Source organism: Chaetodon trifascialis, chromosome 23 (genome assembly GCF_039877785.1).
Source record: "Chaetodon trifascialis isolate fChaTrf1 chromosome 23, fChaTrf1.hap1, whole genome shotgun sequence".
NCBI classification, from domain to species: domain Eukaryota; kingdom Metazoa; phylum Chordata; class Actinopteri; order Chaetodontiformes; family Chaetodontidae; genus Chaetodon; species Chaetodon trifascialis.
The window spans coordinates 5,953,431-5,970,294 of record NC_092078.1 but is presented as its reverse complement, the minus strand read 5'-3'; the positions used below and the strand labels follow the sequence as shown (position 1 = coordinate 5,970,294).

The 16,864-nt window shown below is 44.3% G+C and overlaps 4 protein-coding genes across 9 annotated transcripts in view; 2 read left to right on the top strand and 2 right to left on the bottom strand.

The window, feature by feature from the left end:
- Nucleotides 1-498, bottom strand: part of clcn3 (chloride channel 3) — a 32,766-nt gene extending 32,268 nt beyond the window's left edge. For 3 of the 5 annotated variants that reach the window (XM_070993592.1, XM_070993588.1, XM_070993593.1), the window contains exon 1: nucleotides 335-498. The gene's annotated coding sequence lies outside the window, so the exon portion shown is untranslated. The remainder of the gene's footprint in view (nucleotides 1-334) is intronic. The other 2 variants (XM_070993594.1, XM_070993596.1) reach the window with 2 other exon arrangements.
- Nucleotides 499-1,830: 1,332 nt separating this feature from the next.
- On the bottom strand, nucleotides 1,831-4,714 carry nit1 (nitrilase 1). 2 transcript variants are annotated; one of them, XM_070993606.1, is made up of 6 exons: nucleotides 4,494-4,714; nucleotides 3,880-4,155; nucleotides 3,465-3,568; nucleotides 3,177-3,313; nucleotides 2,839-2,964; nucleotides 1,831-2,758 (listed from the first exon to the last, which is right to left on the bottom strand). In XM_070993606.1, the coding sequence occupies exons 1-6, from the start codon at nucleotides 4,580-4,582 to the stop codon at nucleotides 2,492-2,494; spliced, it is 999 nt and encodes a 332-aa protein (XP_070849707.1). In that variant the 5' UTR covers nucleotides 4,583-4,714; the 3' UTR covers nucleotides 1,831-2,491. The 2 variants fall into 2 exon arrangements, with proteins under 2 accessions (XP_070849707.1, XP_070849708.1); XM_070993607.1 differs by having other exon boundaries at nucleotides 1,839-2,758; nucleotides 3,880-4,113; nucleotides 4,494-4,709.
- A 240-nt stretch (nucleotides 4,715-4,954) lies between these two features.
- Nucleotides 4,955-7,565, top strand: pfdn2 (prefoldin subunit 2). The gene is made up of 4 exons (XM_070993151.1): nucleotides 4,955-5,067; nucleotides 5,764-5,852; nucleotides 6,075-6,198; nucleotides 7,159-7,565. Exons 1-4 carry the CDS (start codon nucleotides 4,987-4,989, stop codon nucleotides 7,348-7,350), a joined length of 486 nt encoding a protein of 161 aa, XP_070849252.1. The 5' UTR covers nucleotides 4,955-4,986; the 3' UTR covers nucleotides 7,351-7,565.
- A 1,407-nt stretch (nucleotides 7,566-8,972) lies between these two features.
- Nucleotides 8,973-14,083, top strand: b4gat1 (beta-1,4-glucuronyltransferase 1). Its single transcript, XM_070993605.1, has 2 exons — nucleotides 8,973-10,420; nucleotides 11,472-14,083. The coding sequence occupies exons 1-2, from the start codon at nucleotides 9,317-9,319 to the stop codon at nucleotides 11,661-11,663; spliced, it is 1,296 nt and encodes a 431-aa protein (XP_070849706.1). The 5' UTR covers nucleotides 8,973-9,316; the 3' UTR covers nucleotides 11,664-14,083.
- The last annotated feature ends 2,781 nt before the right edge of the window (nucleotides 14,084-16,864 follow it).

The window sequence follows — 16,864 nt, the reverse complement described above, 5'->3', positions numbered from 1 at the left end:
AGTCCACCAAAGCGTAAAATAAACCACAAAATATATTCAGACATGCTCACAAGCTAACGGTATGGGTCCCATTAATGTCACTCAAACTGCACGAGCGACAGAGTCCAAGCTAACTTAGCCTCCAAATTAACGTTAGCTCGGAAGCGAGCTAGCACCTGTTCGGAAGGCAGCAAGCGGGATGTGAAATCAACCTGTGAGCTCATAAAATGTGACAGCGAGAGGTGGATGGATGGCCTCGGATGGTGAAACACACACTCATCCCTGTTCTCCGGCACACAGCGTGCTAACCGACATTAGCCGCTAATTTAGAAGACAGAGAAAAACAGCAACGTACCTTCCTGTTGCCTCAAATCCAGCTCGGACACAACAATTCATCCTCTTCCCGGGTTGAAACGAGGATTTAGTTTCCTACACGAGTGGATTTGCCATTCTCCTCATCATGATGGTGTTTTCTTTTTTCAGTGCCATTCCTGTGGCAGTGACGTTCACTTCCTGTTTCCCATCCCAGCAGCAGCGGCAGCATCAGCGGCAGCGGCAGCAGCAACTACAGCAGCTGCGGCAGCGTCTGCGGCAGCGGCAGCAGCAGCAGCGGCGGCGGTTGCTCCCACCGCCCATAGTCTGTGTGATAGCAGAAGAGGGAGGAAGGAGAAAATCTGATCAATTATTCATCCAGTCACTGCAATCAAAAGGCTGGGTCAGAACATAATGGAGTCACGAGCTAGCTGTGTTACTGTAGGAAACAATTAGCTGATTCATTGAGTAGCTAATTGATGGGCACACAATTTAAGACATAGTTGATTAGTCCTTAAGGTCGTTTACAAAATGCAAGAATTCACACTTTGTAATGCTTAATGTGAACAGAATATATTTTGGGTCTTGGACTGTTGTTTGCCAGTGGTGGAAAGTAACTAAGTACATTTACTCAAGTACAACACCTAAAGGAATAGTTCACCTCAAAATGTTTTTTCCATCATTTAAATTATTTATATCGTTTTGTTTTGAGCTGCTGAGTTCTGGAGATATCGACTGTAGAGATGTCTGCCTTTGCTCCAATATAATGGAGTTTGACGGCTTGTGTTTCTCAAAGCACCAAAAGAAAGTACATTTGGAAAACTCAACAGCAATGTCTCTTTCTAGAAATCACGTCCCGCTTACTCAGCATAACCCATGAAAATGCACACTTCCTTCTGTGCAGTGATACGGTTGGTGGGCATAGTGTGGTAGAACATTCAGTGATGAGTGTGCAGTGACATGATGCTACTTCATGGCATTTATTTGTGCCTTTTTAAATGTTATTTTTGCTAAATAATTCCACATATCAGAGCATAAAATGAAAAAAAGGTCTTTGCCTCGAGGAAAGCTAAACATGACTTTTGATTTAAGCGTTTGAACGCTATTTTGTGAATGTCATTTTGGTCTAAATGCTACAGCTTGATATTCTACACAACGTTGTTCTTCCAACCTTTGACCAACAGTTTGTGGTTACCTCCCTGCACAAAGAGAGCTTCATACAGAAATGCTTTTTCCAGTTTGGTGTGAGCTTGTCTGGCCGGCACGGAGCATTAACCTCCACCCCATCGAGCAGCAAGCTGACCGCGCTCATGCCCATGTTGCTGAATGGGAACAAATTCCTGCAGTTACAAAAATCTAACATAACCACAGTTGAGGCTGTTAGAGCAGCAGCTTTGTGTTTTTAGGTTTGACACGTGAATGAAAAAAATATGCTCTTTTCTGTTTGCAGGTATGATGATGAAGACTTTCCAAAAGAGACGTTTTAATTCATTTTAAAATGTAACCAGCTGTAAAGCTACAAACAAACCAGGTGAAGGTGATGATTTCACGTTTTAGTTTTTAATCTTTCAACACAACAGCATGTAAACCACATGAATTTGTACATATCCAGTCCCAAAGATCAACATGTATCTGTACTGTCAGTAGAACAGGAACGTTTTAGTGCGAGCTTGTGCCATTTCCTCCTGCTTCTTGTAATCTTACTAACCAACAACACCATCTATTGACTAGCACAAGTTAAGTCATTCAAAGACTTGTGTTGGTCTGAGCTGGTTTCCCTGATCAGAACAGAACTGCTCCATCTTCACACTTCCCTGATATTTATTCATTAAAAGCTTCATTGGACAAGAAATAATGCTTCTTTCATCGCACAGTAAAGTACAACCCTGATTCCAAAAAAGTTGTGATGCTGTTTAATAAATTACACAGTGTAACCTTTTTTTTAAATCTCATTAAACAAGCTGAAATTTCCTTTCAGCTCTCATTAATCAGGTCAGTTGAAGTGCTCATGATGCAGCATGACAGAAATCTAAACAACCTGAAACAAAACAAATGTTTTTGAAGTCTGAACTTGTCCTAAATCCACCTTCATAATTTCAACGCCTCGCTCGTTTGTCTCCTGTGAGATACATCCTGTTCAGTTTGTTGCCGGTGTTCAGACTGTCCTTTCGGTGACTCAGGCTTTGAGCTGTTCTTGTCGTCAAGTCTTCTCCAGACTGTTGTAGAAATCAGCGTCTCTGCGGTGCTGTTGGACCGGCATGTTCCTCCTGGTGCTGCGGACCTTCTCCACGTCGATCTCCACCAGCGCCATGCCTGGCTTCTCCCCTCCGCAGTCGCCCAGCACCTCACCCCAGGGATCCACCACCAGGGCGTGGCCGTACGACGAGCGCTTCTCATGGTGGCGGCCGACCTGCGCCGCCGCCAGGACGAAGCACTGGGTCTCGATCGCCCGTGCGCGAAGTAACACCTGCGAATAAATACATGAAACCTGTGTTTATATCGTATTGTTATCCTTTCATTACATTTTCATATGATGACTCGTCCCACCTCCCAGTGAGCAGCCCCTGTGGGCACAGTGAAGGCTGATGGGTATGTGAGGATCTCGGCCCCGTTCCTTTGCAGAGCAAGCGACAACTCGGGGAATCTCAGATCATAGCAGACGCCCAAACCAACCTGTGGAAACAATACAAGAACATTCAAAACCAATTTTTCTGCTTTTATATGGACGGACGTTCATTGGCCTGTTTTGAAGATGTTTAGCATTTTGCATGAAGGTTTCAGAGCTGAAATATGTTTTCGATGTGTTTTTCAGTGGCAGTAATATGAATAATGTACGTGCATTTATAGATCTACTTGGTGATGATGATTATCTCATAAAATGACACCTTGCCGATGGGAGTTTGGACCGGAGACACGAGGGAGGGTCCAGGGATGGTGAAGGCACTTTCTTTAAGGGAGACGCCTTTTTCTGGCAATTCCACGTCAAACAGATGAGACTTCCTGTAGACTGATACGATGTCACCTGTGGGAGCAGTGACAGTGTGGCAGTGAGTGTGTATCCGGGTGCACCATAGACTGCTTATGAAGATGGACAACATGTCGTCACCTCCAGTGTGGAAAAATGCAAAAGCACTTTCATATGTGTGTGTTTCTGTGTGTGTGAGAGAACGTACCTTTATCGTTAATTATGATGTGACTGTTGTAGATTCGTCTGTCAGACTCCCAGTCGTGGCCTCGTTCATGAAACCCCCCAAGAGACAGCCACACTTCCAACTTCCTGGAAGAAGGAGAGGTTAAGTTTCTTTCGATCATTCATTCATGGGGTATTAACTTGTGAAGCCGATAGTACATTTTGCCTCAAGAAAAGCTGAAGAAGCAGGAAGTTAGCCCCGTATCTTATTTAATCTCCTGTACAAACATTGTTTTGTTTGAACAGAGCCGAGATCTGTGCAAGAAGCCTCTAAGAGCAGTTTATCTTGTTCTCTGCCGGCAGCAGACTGAACGCACCCTTTTCTGGCAACGTGGGAAGCAAAACAAAGCCAAGAATTAGTTCCCGTGTCAATGAACAGACATCAAAAAACACTCTACCTGGCCAGGTGAGTGTACTGTGAGATTGTGTGTCCTGTCAGGCTCTCAGACAGCAACAGTGTCTCCTCTCGACTGGATCCGATGTAGTCAAAGCCCTCAGGCAGGAAGACCATGCTGGCCCCTCGCTCCTTGGCCTCCTCCACCAACTGCATACAGGCGGACAAGTTGGCCTCTTTGTCCGGGGTGGCTGTGACCTGACACACTGCGGCCACCAGACGAGGTACAGTCGACATCCTGCACGGAGAAGAGGTTGTTCTTATGTCCGGGGAACAGAAGCTGTACACCAGGCAAAAATGTCAGGTCAGTCATGGTTGGTCATTAACTGCACTAGTTACTCTGTTGGCCCTTTGTGGCATAATACTGAAGCTTTGCACCCATAGGATATAGAGATATATAAATCAATCTAACTTAAATGCAATCATATCTGAAATAAAATGCACTTTAGTAATGCTCTGATTTCCATCAGTTGTGCATGTTTGCAGGCATCAACTTTACTCTCCAAAACCATTCAAATAGCAAAACAGACAGTCTTTATCATATGTTTGTTGTTTAGAGGGCTAACTGATAGATAGAAAACAATATATTCTGTGATGAACTGAGAATAACAAACCTACCTGTTCTGCAGTTTGATCTGCTGTCTCCAGGCTGAGAGAGAGGTCAAATACTTTGCAGATGTTCCCAAAGCGCACCTGACTGTAAGCATTGGTCCGAGTGACCGAGACAGGGAGTCACACTCTGGCTTCACTCCGTGTTAATAACTCATTAAGTGAGGTTCAGAGCAGAGCAGTTAAGACCAGACGAGCTTCTGTCTTCTTCTCTGTTTTTCATTCAGGGGGTAGAAACCAGCTCCCCCTGCTGGAGACTATCTGTCTTAGTGTTGAGTGTTGAGATCTACTTTTATTATTCAGCAAATTTATTAAGATGATATTAGGGGCTCCTATAAAATAATAAGATTCATACGAAATCCTAATAATAATTATCTTGAGTAATTTATTTTAAGAGAAAAAAAAAACGTCCCCTCACACGGAACTGTATTTCTACACAGGCACTCTCCTGACCAGCCCTGCACCTCCTGCCTGAGGTCCTTCTCAGCAACACCCTTCCAAGATGGCAGCCAACAGTAGCAGCACGGGCAGCAAATCCAGCAACACCGCTGGTGGAAAACAGTCCGGCCCATCAGCCGAACAGGTACCGTCACCTCCACCTCGGGCTGCTTTAGTCGGTACACTCGCTGTCGTTGTGGCTCAGTCGTGTCAGAGGAAGCTAAAGCCGCTAATCGGACCTCCAGCTAGCCGTGGCTAACGTTAGCTTCCCATCGCCATCATTCTGCTTTCTCACCACAAAGCGTGACAGCAAAATATTTGCATTCATTAAGAATTTGTCTCTGTTTTGTGCTCCTAATAAGCAGTTTAACAGGGTGCAGTTGCATTTTAATAAGCATACGCCTCTAATGGGATGGTGTGCTTCAGTGAATAGTTCTTGCCCAGTTAAAGATAGTGGGAGAAGCTATTTTTATCACTGAAGACAACCCAATCCTGCTTTACTAACGTCAAGGTGCAGCAAGTATTCAGATCCTTTAGGTAAAACACAGTAATACCAACATGTTATGTTCTGTTACAAGTACAGAACTATTTACAGCAACATATACTGAAAGTCTGGCTTCAACTACCATTATTTTAATTTTTAATTAGCCTGCCGATTATTTTTATTATTAATAAGTTAATTGTTAGTCTCTAAAATGTCTGGAGGTACTCAAAGAGCAGCAGGCACCTCTTCTTGTAACAGTCACATGATCACAATTAAACAAGTTAAAGTTAAGACTGGCATGTATGACACAAGTCTGTATGTCTAAATTGTTGCTGATGGTGTATTTTTGTGTGACAGGTGGTGGCAACATTTCAGAGGATGCGTCAGGAGCAGCGCAGTATGGCCTCTAAAGCTGCAGAGCTGGAGATGGATATCAATGAGCACAGGTCGGCAGCAGGCGTTCCACCTCTGCAGCCTCTGAGTCACTGTTTACTCATTACAGATTAGATCAAAAAAGACAGTTTCCACAACAATCTCCTGCTGATGTATCCACCACAGAAGTGCAAAATGTTTCCGTTACAGTTACCAGACCAGCACAGATTGCATCTTTTAGGTGTCTAAATGGATTCATTTTTGGTTTTTAATGTCTTCTTTCCCCCCTCATCCAGCTTAGTAATTGACACCCTGAAGGATGTGGACCCTTCAAGGAAGTGCTTCCGTCTAGTAGGAGGAGTGTTGGTGGAGAGGACGGTAAAAGAAGTTCTGCCAGCCTTGGAAGCCAACAGAGAACAGGTGACGGTTGAGAAAAGAAAAACAAATGCACTTCAGCAGTAAATGTCACTAATGAGATGTATTAGCTGGGAACAGAACAACAAATATAAAGTGCAGTGTTTCCTCTAGATTCATTTAAGAGTGGCTCGTTCTTTTTATTTATTTATTTAATTTTTATTTGAAGTGAATGATCGGAGCGGGCTCCTGTCTGGGAGCGCGAGAGCCGCTTTGGGGGTTTTTTTTTGTTTGTTTTTTTCCTCGACGTTTTTTCTGTTCAAGCCACACGTGATTAGTCAACTACATGATGCATGGGGGCTTCTGTGTGTACGCACTGAGCAGGAGGGGGAGGAGCGGGGGTTACAGACACAGCGCACGACACGTGTGCACGCACACACACACACACACACACACACACACACACACACACACACAGAGCTGCCACAGACAAAATGAGTGACCGCAGGAAATGCAGTAAAATTTGATATAAAGTATGTTTTGTACATTAGTAATTAATTTTACTCATAATTTTATATTATTTTGGTAATAAATTAATTAAAGCGACAAAAAATCTAAGTAGCTGAGAGAACCAGCTCTTTTAAAAGAGCCGAAAATTCCCATCACTACCTGTCAGGTATCATTAGCCTTTTACTGACTCATAAATGATGATGGTTAGGTAAAAAATTGTGTCCACACTTGTGATCACATGTGATGTGAGTGTAAATGATCTAACGTTAATGTTTTATTAAACATATAAGACAAATAACATTAGACAGGAAGGAGCGGTGGAACAAGTAAAGGAGAGCAGAGAACAGCGGGGGGGAGCCGAGTGAAGGAGCAGGAGAGAGAGATGAGAGTAGAGGAGAAAAACCTAAAGGGAAGCACGGGCTATCAGGCTGGGACCTGAGGCTATTAAATATCTATATCAATTTAAAGTAGATATTCAGGCACCAATCTAACATTTTTCCCTTTTCTTCCCCGCAGATCTCCAAAATAACCGAGTCCCTCAACACACAGATGCAGCTGAAAGGACGGGAGCTGACGGAGTACAGGGAACGCTACAACATCCGGTTGATGGAGGAAGGTGAAGGAGAGGCACAAGGGCAGTCGGCAGCATCTTCCAGGGACAGCGAAGGAGGCGGGACGAAAAGCGGAGCTGGTGTTTTAGTGTCGTAGTTTGTGATGACAGAGCGCAACAGTAGGGCCTTATGATTTCTGCAGCACTGATAACACAATCACAAAATCTGGGTTCAGTGACTGAACCTTTCACAGGATAACTTTGTTTTTCCAAGATTGGTGAAAATTCTGCTAAACATGATGCACCTGGTCTATCAAACAGTACACACAGTTCTTCGCTTACGTACGTGAATGCTAGTATGTGTAAAAAATAAGGATGTGTGTCTTGCATTTGCCTTGTCAGTGAAGCTGACTTTTTTTTTTATTTCTGAAATACTTGGCATGAATGAAACAATCAAATTCAACTATTTGTTTTAGTCACATGTAACACACACACACATAACTGCCAAGGTGCTGGTTATTTCAAAGTTAAAAACATTCAAATGCCTAGAACACACAAGACACACGGTTATTAAATAAAAACTAGATTACAGTGCATTTTTAAGTAAACGCGCTTTTGCATTTTGTAAACTTTAAGATTTTGAACTAACAACGTAGAAACGAGGAAAAACAAAAGCTGATTTCATAAAGCCCTATAGCAGGTAGAGCATTGCAGAGTCACCCTTGCCAAGGCGGCACAGGTCCTGGAAGGCATTTTGACAGCGTGTGCTATGAGCATGAAGAAGAGATACTGTAAACATGTCACCATAGATCTGAATGAGTCTGTCGGCTTTGTTCGGCCTCCCTCTGTGAAACATTTAATTCACGAGGGACAAGAAGTCACCACCACACCTTAATAATAAAGCCCTATTATTGAAAACACAATAAAACTGGTCATATTCTTCCTGATCTGTGGCACGTGCTGAGCTCAGAGTGGTTCAATTCATTTTCTGGCACAGTCTAAATTGAAGAAGCGCCATTTAGGACCTGATGTGTGCTGTCCACACTGTTTGTGTAGTTATGAGGACAAAAAATGTTTTTGTTGATTACGGTCATGAATAAAAGAATGTTACAACTGTGTCCGGTGTCTTACGTCCTCATTGCTGTGTGGCACAAAGCCCTTAAGACGCTGCCTATGTGACTTTTTCAGAAAGTCGAACCCATTCGAGCAGCAGTCCGTGCATGTGTGTGTGTGTGTGTGTGTGTGTGTGTGTGTGTGTGTGTGTGTGTGTGTGTGTGTGTGTGTGTGTGTGTGTGTGTGTGTGTGTGTGTGTGTGGTCAAAAATCAAATTGGGGTTGGCTGATTTCCGTCTACACACAACCTCAGTTTACATTACTAATATTAAGAATAATTCACATTCATGACTTTCTGAGGGACTAAAGGATTTTGTATTGGATTTTTAGAAAAGTGAAGCCTCTATTGTCGGTGTGGGTTTTGGAAAACATGGATGGATTAATTAAACTTTTAGACAAAATCTGCATTTGAAAAAACCTGAAGGGCTCCCAGCTTTGCGACTCACTGTACCATGCAGGCTTTTAATTAATTGTCACTGCAAGATTTTGCTATAAAACAAAATGTGTTTATTTTCTAGACCTCGTTCTCACATAAATTGAAGAAGTGGCGACAACAGCCCTTTATTCTTACCCGTGACCATTAGCACCAGTTCACCTGGCAGCTAGCCGGCTAGCAGAGCAGCAGGATCTAATTCGGTGGCGCATTTGCTCCAGACATTACGGTTATTACGTAGCACATGCGCCGCTGTCGCAGCAGCAGCGCAAGATGGTAACAACTGTGGTGTTTTGATGGAGAACACGGTATCTGGATTAGTTTCGTCGTTTTATTCATTCTGTCGAGGGCCTTGTGAAAATCTGGCGCAGCGTTGCCGCGAGCCAGCAGAGCATGCAGCCGGGTTTTCGTCGCATTTCCAGCCGAACAGGCTGCAGTGTTAGCATTGTGACAGCGATGTAGGTAACGTTAGCTGGGACGCTTGGACAGAAATAGCCAGCCCTCAAAGAAACGGCAGCCCGCTCCGGTGTTTGGACCCGCTTTGTGTACAGAAACTGGCCGGTTTGTAGCTCCTCTGGAATGCATCTCTCCAAGAAATGTTCCGCCTTCAAAGTGGTGCTGAGTGCTCTGCTGATAGTGGCGCTCCTGCAGCTCATATACCTGTCCTTTCTGTCCAAGTTTCACGGTAAGCAGCAGCGGTACCGGTACTCTGAGCTCTTTGGGGGTTCCGGGGGCAAGAAAAATGGGCACCCCGAGAAAAACTCCCGGAAGGAGCGTCTGAGGTACTCGCTGTCTACCGGTGGCATCTTTGACAACAGTGGTCAGTACCGGGTGTATAAGAACTTGATCAAAAGTGACTTCACCACAAATCAGAAACCAGGATCCGACCCCAGCGCCAATGTCCTGGCTTTAGCCACACACACAACCATCAACAACCTGCATCACCTGGAGTCTCTGCTGGAAAGGTGGCAGAACCCTCTCTCTGTGGCCATATTCGCACACGGGCAAGATGTCAAGTTTGCCACGGCTCTGGTCTATGCACTCAGCTTCTTCTGCCCTCAGATCCAAGCCCTGGTGGACTTCCACTTGGTCTGCCTGTCAGGGGAGATGGCCAGTTTCCCCGAGCAGGACCGTGAGCATTTCGTGGGGCTTGAGGACTGTGCCTCTGTGTTCTCCAGACTGGAGACCCACAGGGATAAATACAAGAACTACGCCATCAGCGGAAACATCTCCTACCCCAACAACCTTCTTCGAAATGTTGCCCGAGGTGGCACGGAGTCCTCCTACATCCTGGTCATTGACATCGACATGATGCCGAGCGCTGACCTGCACCAGCAGTTCCTGGCCATGATCATGAGGCGTGAGCCGGCCAGCGACGAGGTGTTTGTCTTGCCTGCCTTCGAGATCCGCCATGCCAGGAAGATGCCTGCCACCAAAGCGGAGCTGGTTCAGCTCTACCAGGTGGGTGAGGTCCGGCCGTTCTATGAAGAGCTGTGTCCTCGCTGTCAAGCCCCCACCAACTACTCACAGTGGGTCAACAGCCACGTCAGGGAGACGGGCACCCTGGAAGTTGCCTACACGCTCACCTGGGTGGACCCCTGGGAGCCTTTCTACATTGGGCCCCACACTGTGCCCCTCTACGATGAGAACTTCAAGCAATATGGCTTCAATCGTATCAGCCAGGTTTGTACAATTTGAACATTTATATGTGGAAGTTTACTCATGACGTTTGCATCCTAGTTTGATGTAGAGAATAATCACAGCTCCAGGTCGATGCACTAGCCAGTTAAGAGCAAGATATTCAGCTGAAAGTCCTTAAAAAACTAGTAAATGAACCTCTGGCACGTCTGGCGGGTGCATTGGAGGATGAAGACGTGCAAAAGGCCTGTGCACCGTCAGCTTTTAAGAGATGATATTTTACAGATATTGTCCCGAACAACTGTCCATCTTTCACGTAAAATTAGAGTAATGGTGCCTTTATTTACACAAGTTTGCACAAAGGTTGAGATCAGATGGTGTCTTTGATGGCTGGTCAAACTCTGTATTTGCAAAAACTAATATTTATTTCCAGTATTGATGAATCTGTGGATTATCCATCGTTGCTCATCATAATTTTCCTTTTGCCAAAGTTAACTAACTAGAACTACAGTCATCGGGTCCTTGAGTATTCTTGGATTAAGGAGGCACTGTACTCATTTTACACACCAAGGTCAGTTAAACTTTACACAAGGGGTCTCCTCAGCCTGTAAAAGCTGTTATCGTGTCGTCCATGGAGAAATGGGGCTGTCTGAAAGAGACGAGCATTCGGGCAAAATGAGGAGCGTGAGATCCAGAGTTTTTTGGAGTTTGAGCCATACTAAAGACTAAAAATCAGGATATCGCTGCCTCTGCTGCTTCGTAGTCTTCTGTGAATCCACTCTCTCTTCTTCTCTCCTTCCTGTAGCACCATCTCTCCTGGTCCCTCTCCTCTCCCCTCTTTCTGACACCTCACCTTTGCCTTTGTCATCACATCTCCTTGCGCTTGTTCCTCCCCATCTTCCTCGTGCCTTATTTCTTCAACACATTTCATCTCTTCCTCCTCTTTTCCCATCTCTTCTGTCCTCCTCGCTGTCGCCTTTCTTCTCACCTCTGTCCAATCTGTCTCGTCTGTCATTCTCATCTACTGTCTCACCTTTCCCCCTCATCGCTCCCCACTTCCACGTCTGCCTTCAAATCCTGTTTTCTGTCCCTGAAGGCCTGCGAGCTCCACGTGGCCGGATACAGGTTTTCGGTGCTGAGCACAGCCTTCGTGGTGCACCGGGGCTTCAAGATCCAGGGGGAGTTCCACGCCAGGAAGGACGAGGAGAACAAACACAACCGGGTGCTGTTTCGCAGCTTCAAAGAAGGCCTGAAAACCAAATACCCATCCTCCAACCGACGATGCTGAAACAAGGCGAGGACTACACATCCTGCCTCGATCAGTCTTCTGCTGAAATTATGGACGTATATTTTCCTTATTTTGACCAGATTCGGCTTCCAGTCAGGCTCTCCCCGCACAAAACGTCCTAGTTTTTCTGTGATTTCTTGTGATAATGGCACAGTTGGAGTATAATCCAACTCTTGGGTTTATTTCAAGTCTGAAAATGAGCAGCAAGGAAGTGTTCTCTGGGGATTTCTGAGAGCGTCCTGCTACTTGGGACTGAAAGGAAGAAACCGTTGTTCATTGTTCCACCATTGTGGAAATCTGGCTGGCGGCTCATGAGATCACGGTTTAGTTTTTTCAACCAAAATGCAAATCTAAAACTTGGATGGCATTTGATTGACGTCAGTGTTGAAAGCATGCACGCTACGTTTTCTATTTTAAAACATTTCTGAGCTCGTCCAGATACAGAAATAGACACAACAACGTGACTGTAAGACACCGAGTCTCTACATATCCACTCAGAGACAAAAGTCCTGATTTCACTGTATGTTAACATGAAGTTTAAGGTTCTACATTTCATGACAGCTGATCAAAGATCGCCTTGAGCCTCAAAGTCCAACTGAAATCACATGCAGTGAAATGTAACGCCAAAATAAAGGGAAGAAAAGAGGGTCTTTCTATCCCAAATAAAGAACAGTGTCGTTACAGCTTTATGCAAATATGGTTTAAAATGAATCAACAAGCCTGGCTGTTTGAACCAAGCTGTTCGTATACGCAGATGGAGATCTAACAGCCTTCTGACTGGCTGTAGCAGAAAAAAAAAACATGCAATTCAATTTCAGTTGCTCACTTTAACTCTGGCTGGGGGTCCACAAAAGTCTCGTCTGGTCCCAGATTTGTCTATTCAGCTATTCGGCAACAATACTGCAATGAAACAAAATGGCTATTCAGTGCGACTATCAGGGTAAATCCTACTCATCAGCACAATGGGAAATCAGCCCTGACTCTGAAGTCCCTTGACCATCAGTAACGTGCTCTGACCACTAGATGGCGACAGTCACTTGAGTGTTTCAGTGTATATTTTTGCCTGATGAGAGGGTGAGAAGCACTACAGCAGAAATCAAGCATTACACAACACCGGTGTGTGGCGCTCAGTGGGATGTGAATTTGCTCTGCGCCACAACCGCCGGCACATTTCGGAGGTGCTGGGGGGGCGGGGGGGAGGGGGGGGCTTGTTCTTACCACAAACTGAAGAGATTACTCACTTTACACAGAACTTTACCTAGAGCATCACATCACTGTAATTTCATCAAGACTGTGGAAAACTACTGTGTCATATCACTGAGGATCTGACAGTGGTCAGATTTTCTGGAGTTGGGGAGGGTCTTCAACCCTCTGAAGCAGAGTATATGATGGTGCCGGTGGACTACAGGTAGAAATGTAGCATGATTAGTGGGTAGTGATAAAAAATACTGCACAATCAAAGTGTAAACCTCGAACAAAAGTAGCCTGTGTTGTCCAAAGGATTGCTGTGGAAACGTTTATCTCGACACCACTAGAACACAGCAAATTATAGATCTTACAGCCCTGATTCCAAATAAGTTGGGATGCTCTGTAAAACAAATAAAACAGGATGTGATCATTTGCTTTTTGACACATTCTCAACTGAAAACAGCACAAAGACCTTGATTTTTCTGAATCTGATGCAGCAACATGTTTCAAATAGTTTGGACAAGAGCAGCTGAAGTCTGGGAAAGATGTGGAACGCTCCAAAAACACCTGTTTGGGACGCTCCACAGGTAAACAGGTGCATTGGTAGCAGGTGAGAGGATCGTGATTGGGTATGAAAGCGGCTACATGGACTCAGGAACACTTTGTAAATGACTGAATTCAGTATTAAGTTTTCCACAGCGTCCCAACCTCTTTGGAATCAGGTTGTACACATTATTCTGTAACCTACTGGTACGTACACTACATCCAGTATTAAACCTCGACCACCACTCCTCTCATGTCTGTTTAGTGAAACTGCAAAGTATACATATACAAAATATATTTTAAGTGTTAAGTTATGTAACTGTTGGAGAGATTTAAATCATTTTTCCTTCCTCACTTGATTATATTTATTGTGAAAAAATGTTTTCTGTTAACTGGATTGTTTTTTAAATGACCCCAAGCAGGTAAACTGTAGCACGAAATTGTGTTTGGTGCGAAAAATTCTGTTTTTGTTGTAGGACCACTATAAAATCACCTTTTTTCTGCGTTTTAAGGAGTGAGATCAACAGACTACCTTGTGTGATGACGTGGTGTTGTGTTTTATTTCTCATGTGTCTTCTCCTTATTTGAACATTTTTTTTCTGTATTTATTTTTTTCTTCGGCGTTCACGAAATATAATGCCTGATTTGTATTGTTGGAATTTCTATTAAACCTACCGAACGACTTTTAATCGACTGATAACTGTCACTCATTGAGAGTCATTTGTTGTGACCAAACAACATCCTCAGTCATCAGAAAGCTCTCCGAGCACTTGGAAATGCACAAATCCAATCAATTAACTTCACCAGAACCTCTAACGAGAGGTAATGTCAACAGCGCCCTCGTATCATTTAAATAGGAAGCGAAGACGCTGAAGGCAGGACAAGCAAAGTCTAAGAAATGTCCTCTGATTAAACAGAATACAGTAGATTTCACACATTTGAGCTTAAACTGTGTGCAAAGAGAAAACTAGAAGATGTCGGTCAGAGTATTGTTCGCCGAGCACTTGACACAGTTGACATTAACCTGTGGTGTAACGTGGCTTAAAATGGAGGTTTAAAGGAATCCCTGCACCAGCAGCATGTGATGGGTGATCACAGGGTGAGTCAGGCCAGCATCCAATTAAAAGCTCCTATTTAGTAATTAAGATCTGTATTAAAGTGGACCCTAAGGAGCTCTCAGTAAGGCCCCCGTTTGATGCAATGAGCAATGGCAACTCAACAGCTGCACGCCCGAGCAACCAACTAATGTTCCTGAAGTGTTTTCGTTAATAAACGTCTCTGTGAGCCAAAACAAGTTGAAAATGAAAAACGTTAATATCCGTTAGCGTAGCTTTAAAGTTGCCCAAGTGATCGGTGGCCATCTGTTGGTAGAGCACGTGTGACATTCGGCGCTTGACTGTCAGAGGCGATGCGGCATTTCGTGGCTAAGCCTTCATTAGCGGGCTCAATAATGAGCCGGGCACGCGAGGGCTCGTAGCACGCAACTCCCAACCCTAACCCTACCCTTTGGCTTTAGAGCAGCTTTCATTGGACACAACTAATCATCATCCACCTAATCAAATATCTGGCACTTTTGCTTTCGACTCGGTTTTATCGAGCCTCATTCTTCAGAGACGCGCTCGTAGTCTGAACTTGTAAGCAACTCCTGAACAGTATTTTCCGTATTTTTGAGGATGATTATTAATGGATTTAAAAAAAGCTTTGTCCTCTATTGTTATTAAAGTTAAAGTCCTCTCTCCCTTAGGCTACATGGAGACTTGTTATTAAAAGGTTTATGTAAAAATACATAAATTAAAAATACCACTTGAAGTAGTTTCAAGCATTCAGCTGACAAGAAAATTGCTGCTCTACATGTTTCGTCCACCCACGGCTTCGTTTTCTTCTCCCCCTGACCTGGGTGTTAATAACATGGCAGAAGGTGCAGAAATGTTGGGGGGGTTGGCTTGTGTGGATCAGGAGAGGCAGGTTTGGTGAGGTAAAGTGGGGTTTATATCGACAGCTTTGGGGAGTGGAGGCTTATCTGGGTCAGAGAGCTTTACGACATAAGCAATTAGGACTGCGCTCTCTTGCGTATGCTAGCAGGAGGGAGGCCTCCCGCCATCTAGATTAGCCACCCTGCTAAGGCCAGGAGAGCTCCGCGGCTTCTGGACGGTGGAGGGAACCAGCTGGAGGGCGAGATGCGCAGGCGGCGGCAGGGGGGGTTCCTCAAGAGAAGGGGGAGGGAAGGGCGAGGGCAACGAGAGCAAGGGGTCGCTGTGGGCAAATAGGCTCTTCTGAGTCGGTGACCCAGACTGATAAAAGGAATTTCCAAATTGAAAAGTAGGTCCAAATGAATTGAATTGTTTGTCCTCTATAACATGTTTGACAACAGTTCGAAGAGAAAAGGCCTACAGAGGATGTTTATGCCACTTGGCTTAACATCAGTGATTTCTTCTAATCAGCCACTTGACTGGAAGGATCTGGAAGTGATTAGGCCAAATGCTTTAGAGAAATGGTTGAAGTGTTCTTTACTTTTATTGAATAAATGATTTTTTAACTCAAGAGCCTCAAAGGGGATTTAGAATATGCTGTATCAAAATATTGACGCTACAGTTACACAGCGGTGTATTTGCCCTGTATGTCAGGGTTTACACATTAACACAGATAGAAATCAACCCTTCACTGCTTCTCACTAAGCCTCCCTTTAAGCAACAATTATTTTTCTCAATCAGTTCTTGATTATTTTACATGAATCGTTTCCCAGATTCCGAGCTGTCGTCTTGTCACTGCTGATTTTGTTCAACCAAAACTCAAACGTGACAACGTTGCACTTTATCATGATGTACAGCAGAGATCAGCAGCCAATGGTCACATCCGAGGAGAATGAAGCTGAACGTTTGCTTGATGACTGAGCGATTCAACTGCTAGCTATTTCTCTGTCATCAACTTCAAATATTTGCAGGTGACGGCTTCACCATCTCTGCAAGTAAAAATTATTTTCATTAGCGATTAATCTGATCGAATCTTATTCTCGATCGATTAATGTTTGCTCTGTCTAAGAAATCGGTAGAAGAAATGCCTGGTTCAACATCCTTAAATATCTTATTTTGTCCAACCAATAGTGAAAAAAGCCAAAGATGTTGAATCTATAAAGATTTAAAACAGAGAGAAGTAGAAAACCACAAAAAGTGACTGCTGCAATAAGCTGCAACGCCTGTTTCTAATGACCTCCTCCTCCTCTCTTCCTCATGCATGTGATGTGTGCTATGTTACACGTCAATTACATGCAGGTCCGCCTGTCGGGGTCCTTCTCGATGAGACAACCATAACAGCAGACTGCAACCACACGCTGAGCACGTCTCTCTCTGAGGCGCAGCCATCCGTTTCACTTAAACAAGAGAGGGCTTAACTGCCATCAATGCCAGCTTTGGAAGAAGTTTACCTGTCTGCTTACTGAAAAAAGCCTCTCAAGCAAAGGGCACGCATATCAC

Coding starts and splice junctions, on each gene's coding strand:
- nit1 (XM_070993606.1), bottom strand. CDS start 4,582: ATGCTTACAGTCAGGTGCGCTTTGGGAACATCTGCAAAGTATTTGACC. Junction 2,965..3,176: donor TCCAAACTCCCATCGGCAAG/GTGTCATTTTAT, acceptor TTGTTTCCACAG/GTTGGTTTGGGCGTCTGCTA. Junction 2,759..2,838: donor CAGGGGCTGCTCACTGGGAG/GTGGGACGAGTC, acceptor ATTTATTCGCAG/GTGTTACTTCGCGCACGGGC.
- pfdn2 (XM_070993151.1), top strand. CDS start 4,987: ATGGCAGCCAACAGTAGCAGCACGGGCAGCAAATCCAGCAACACCGCT. Junction 5,068..5,763: donor CCGGCCCATCAGCCGAACAG/GTACCGTCACCT, acceptor TTTGTGTGACAG/GTGGTGGCAACATTTCAGAG. Junction 6,199..7,158: donor TGGAAGCCAACAGAGAACAG/GTGACGGTTGAG, acceptor TCTTCCCCGCAG/ATCTCCAAAATAACCGAGTC.
- b4gat1 (XM_070993605.1), top strand. CDS start 9,317: ATGCATCTCTCCAAGAAATGTTCCGCCTTCAAAGTGGTGCTGAGTGCT. Junction 10,421..11,471: donor GCTTCAATCGTATCAGCCAG/GTTTGTACAATT, acceptor CTGTCCCTGAAG/GCCTGCGAGCTCCACGTGGC.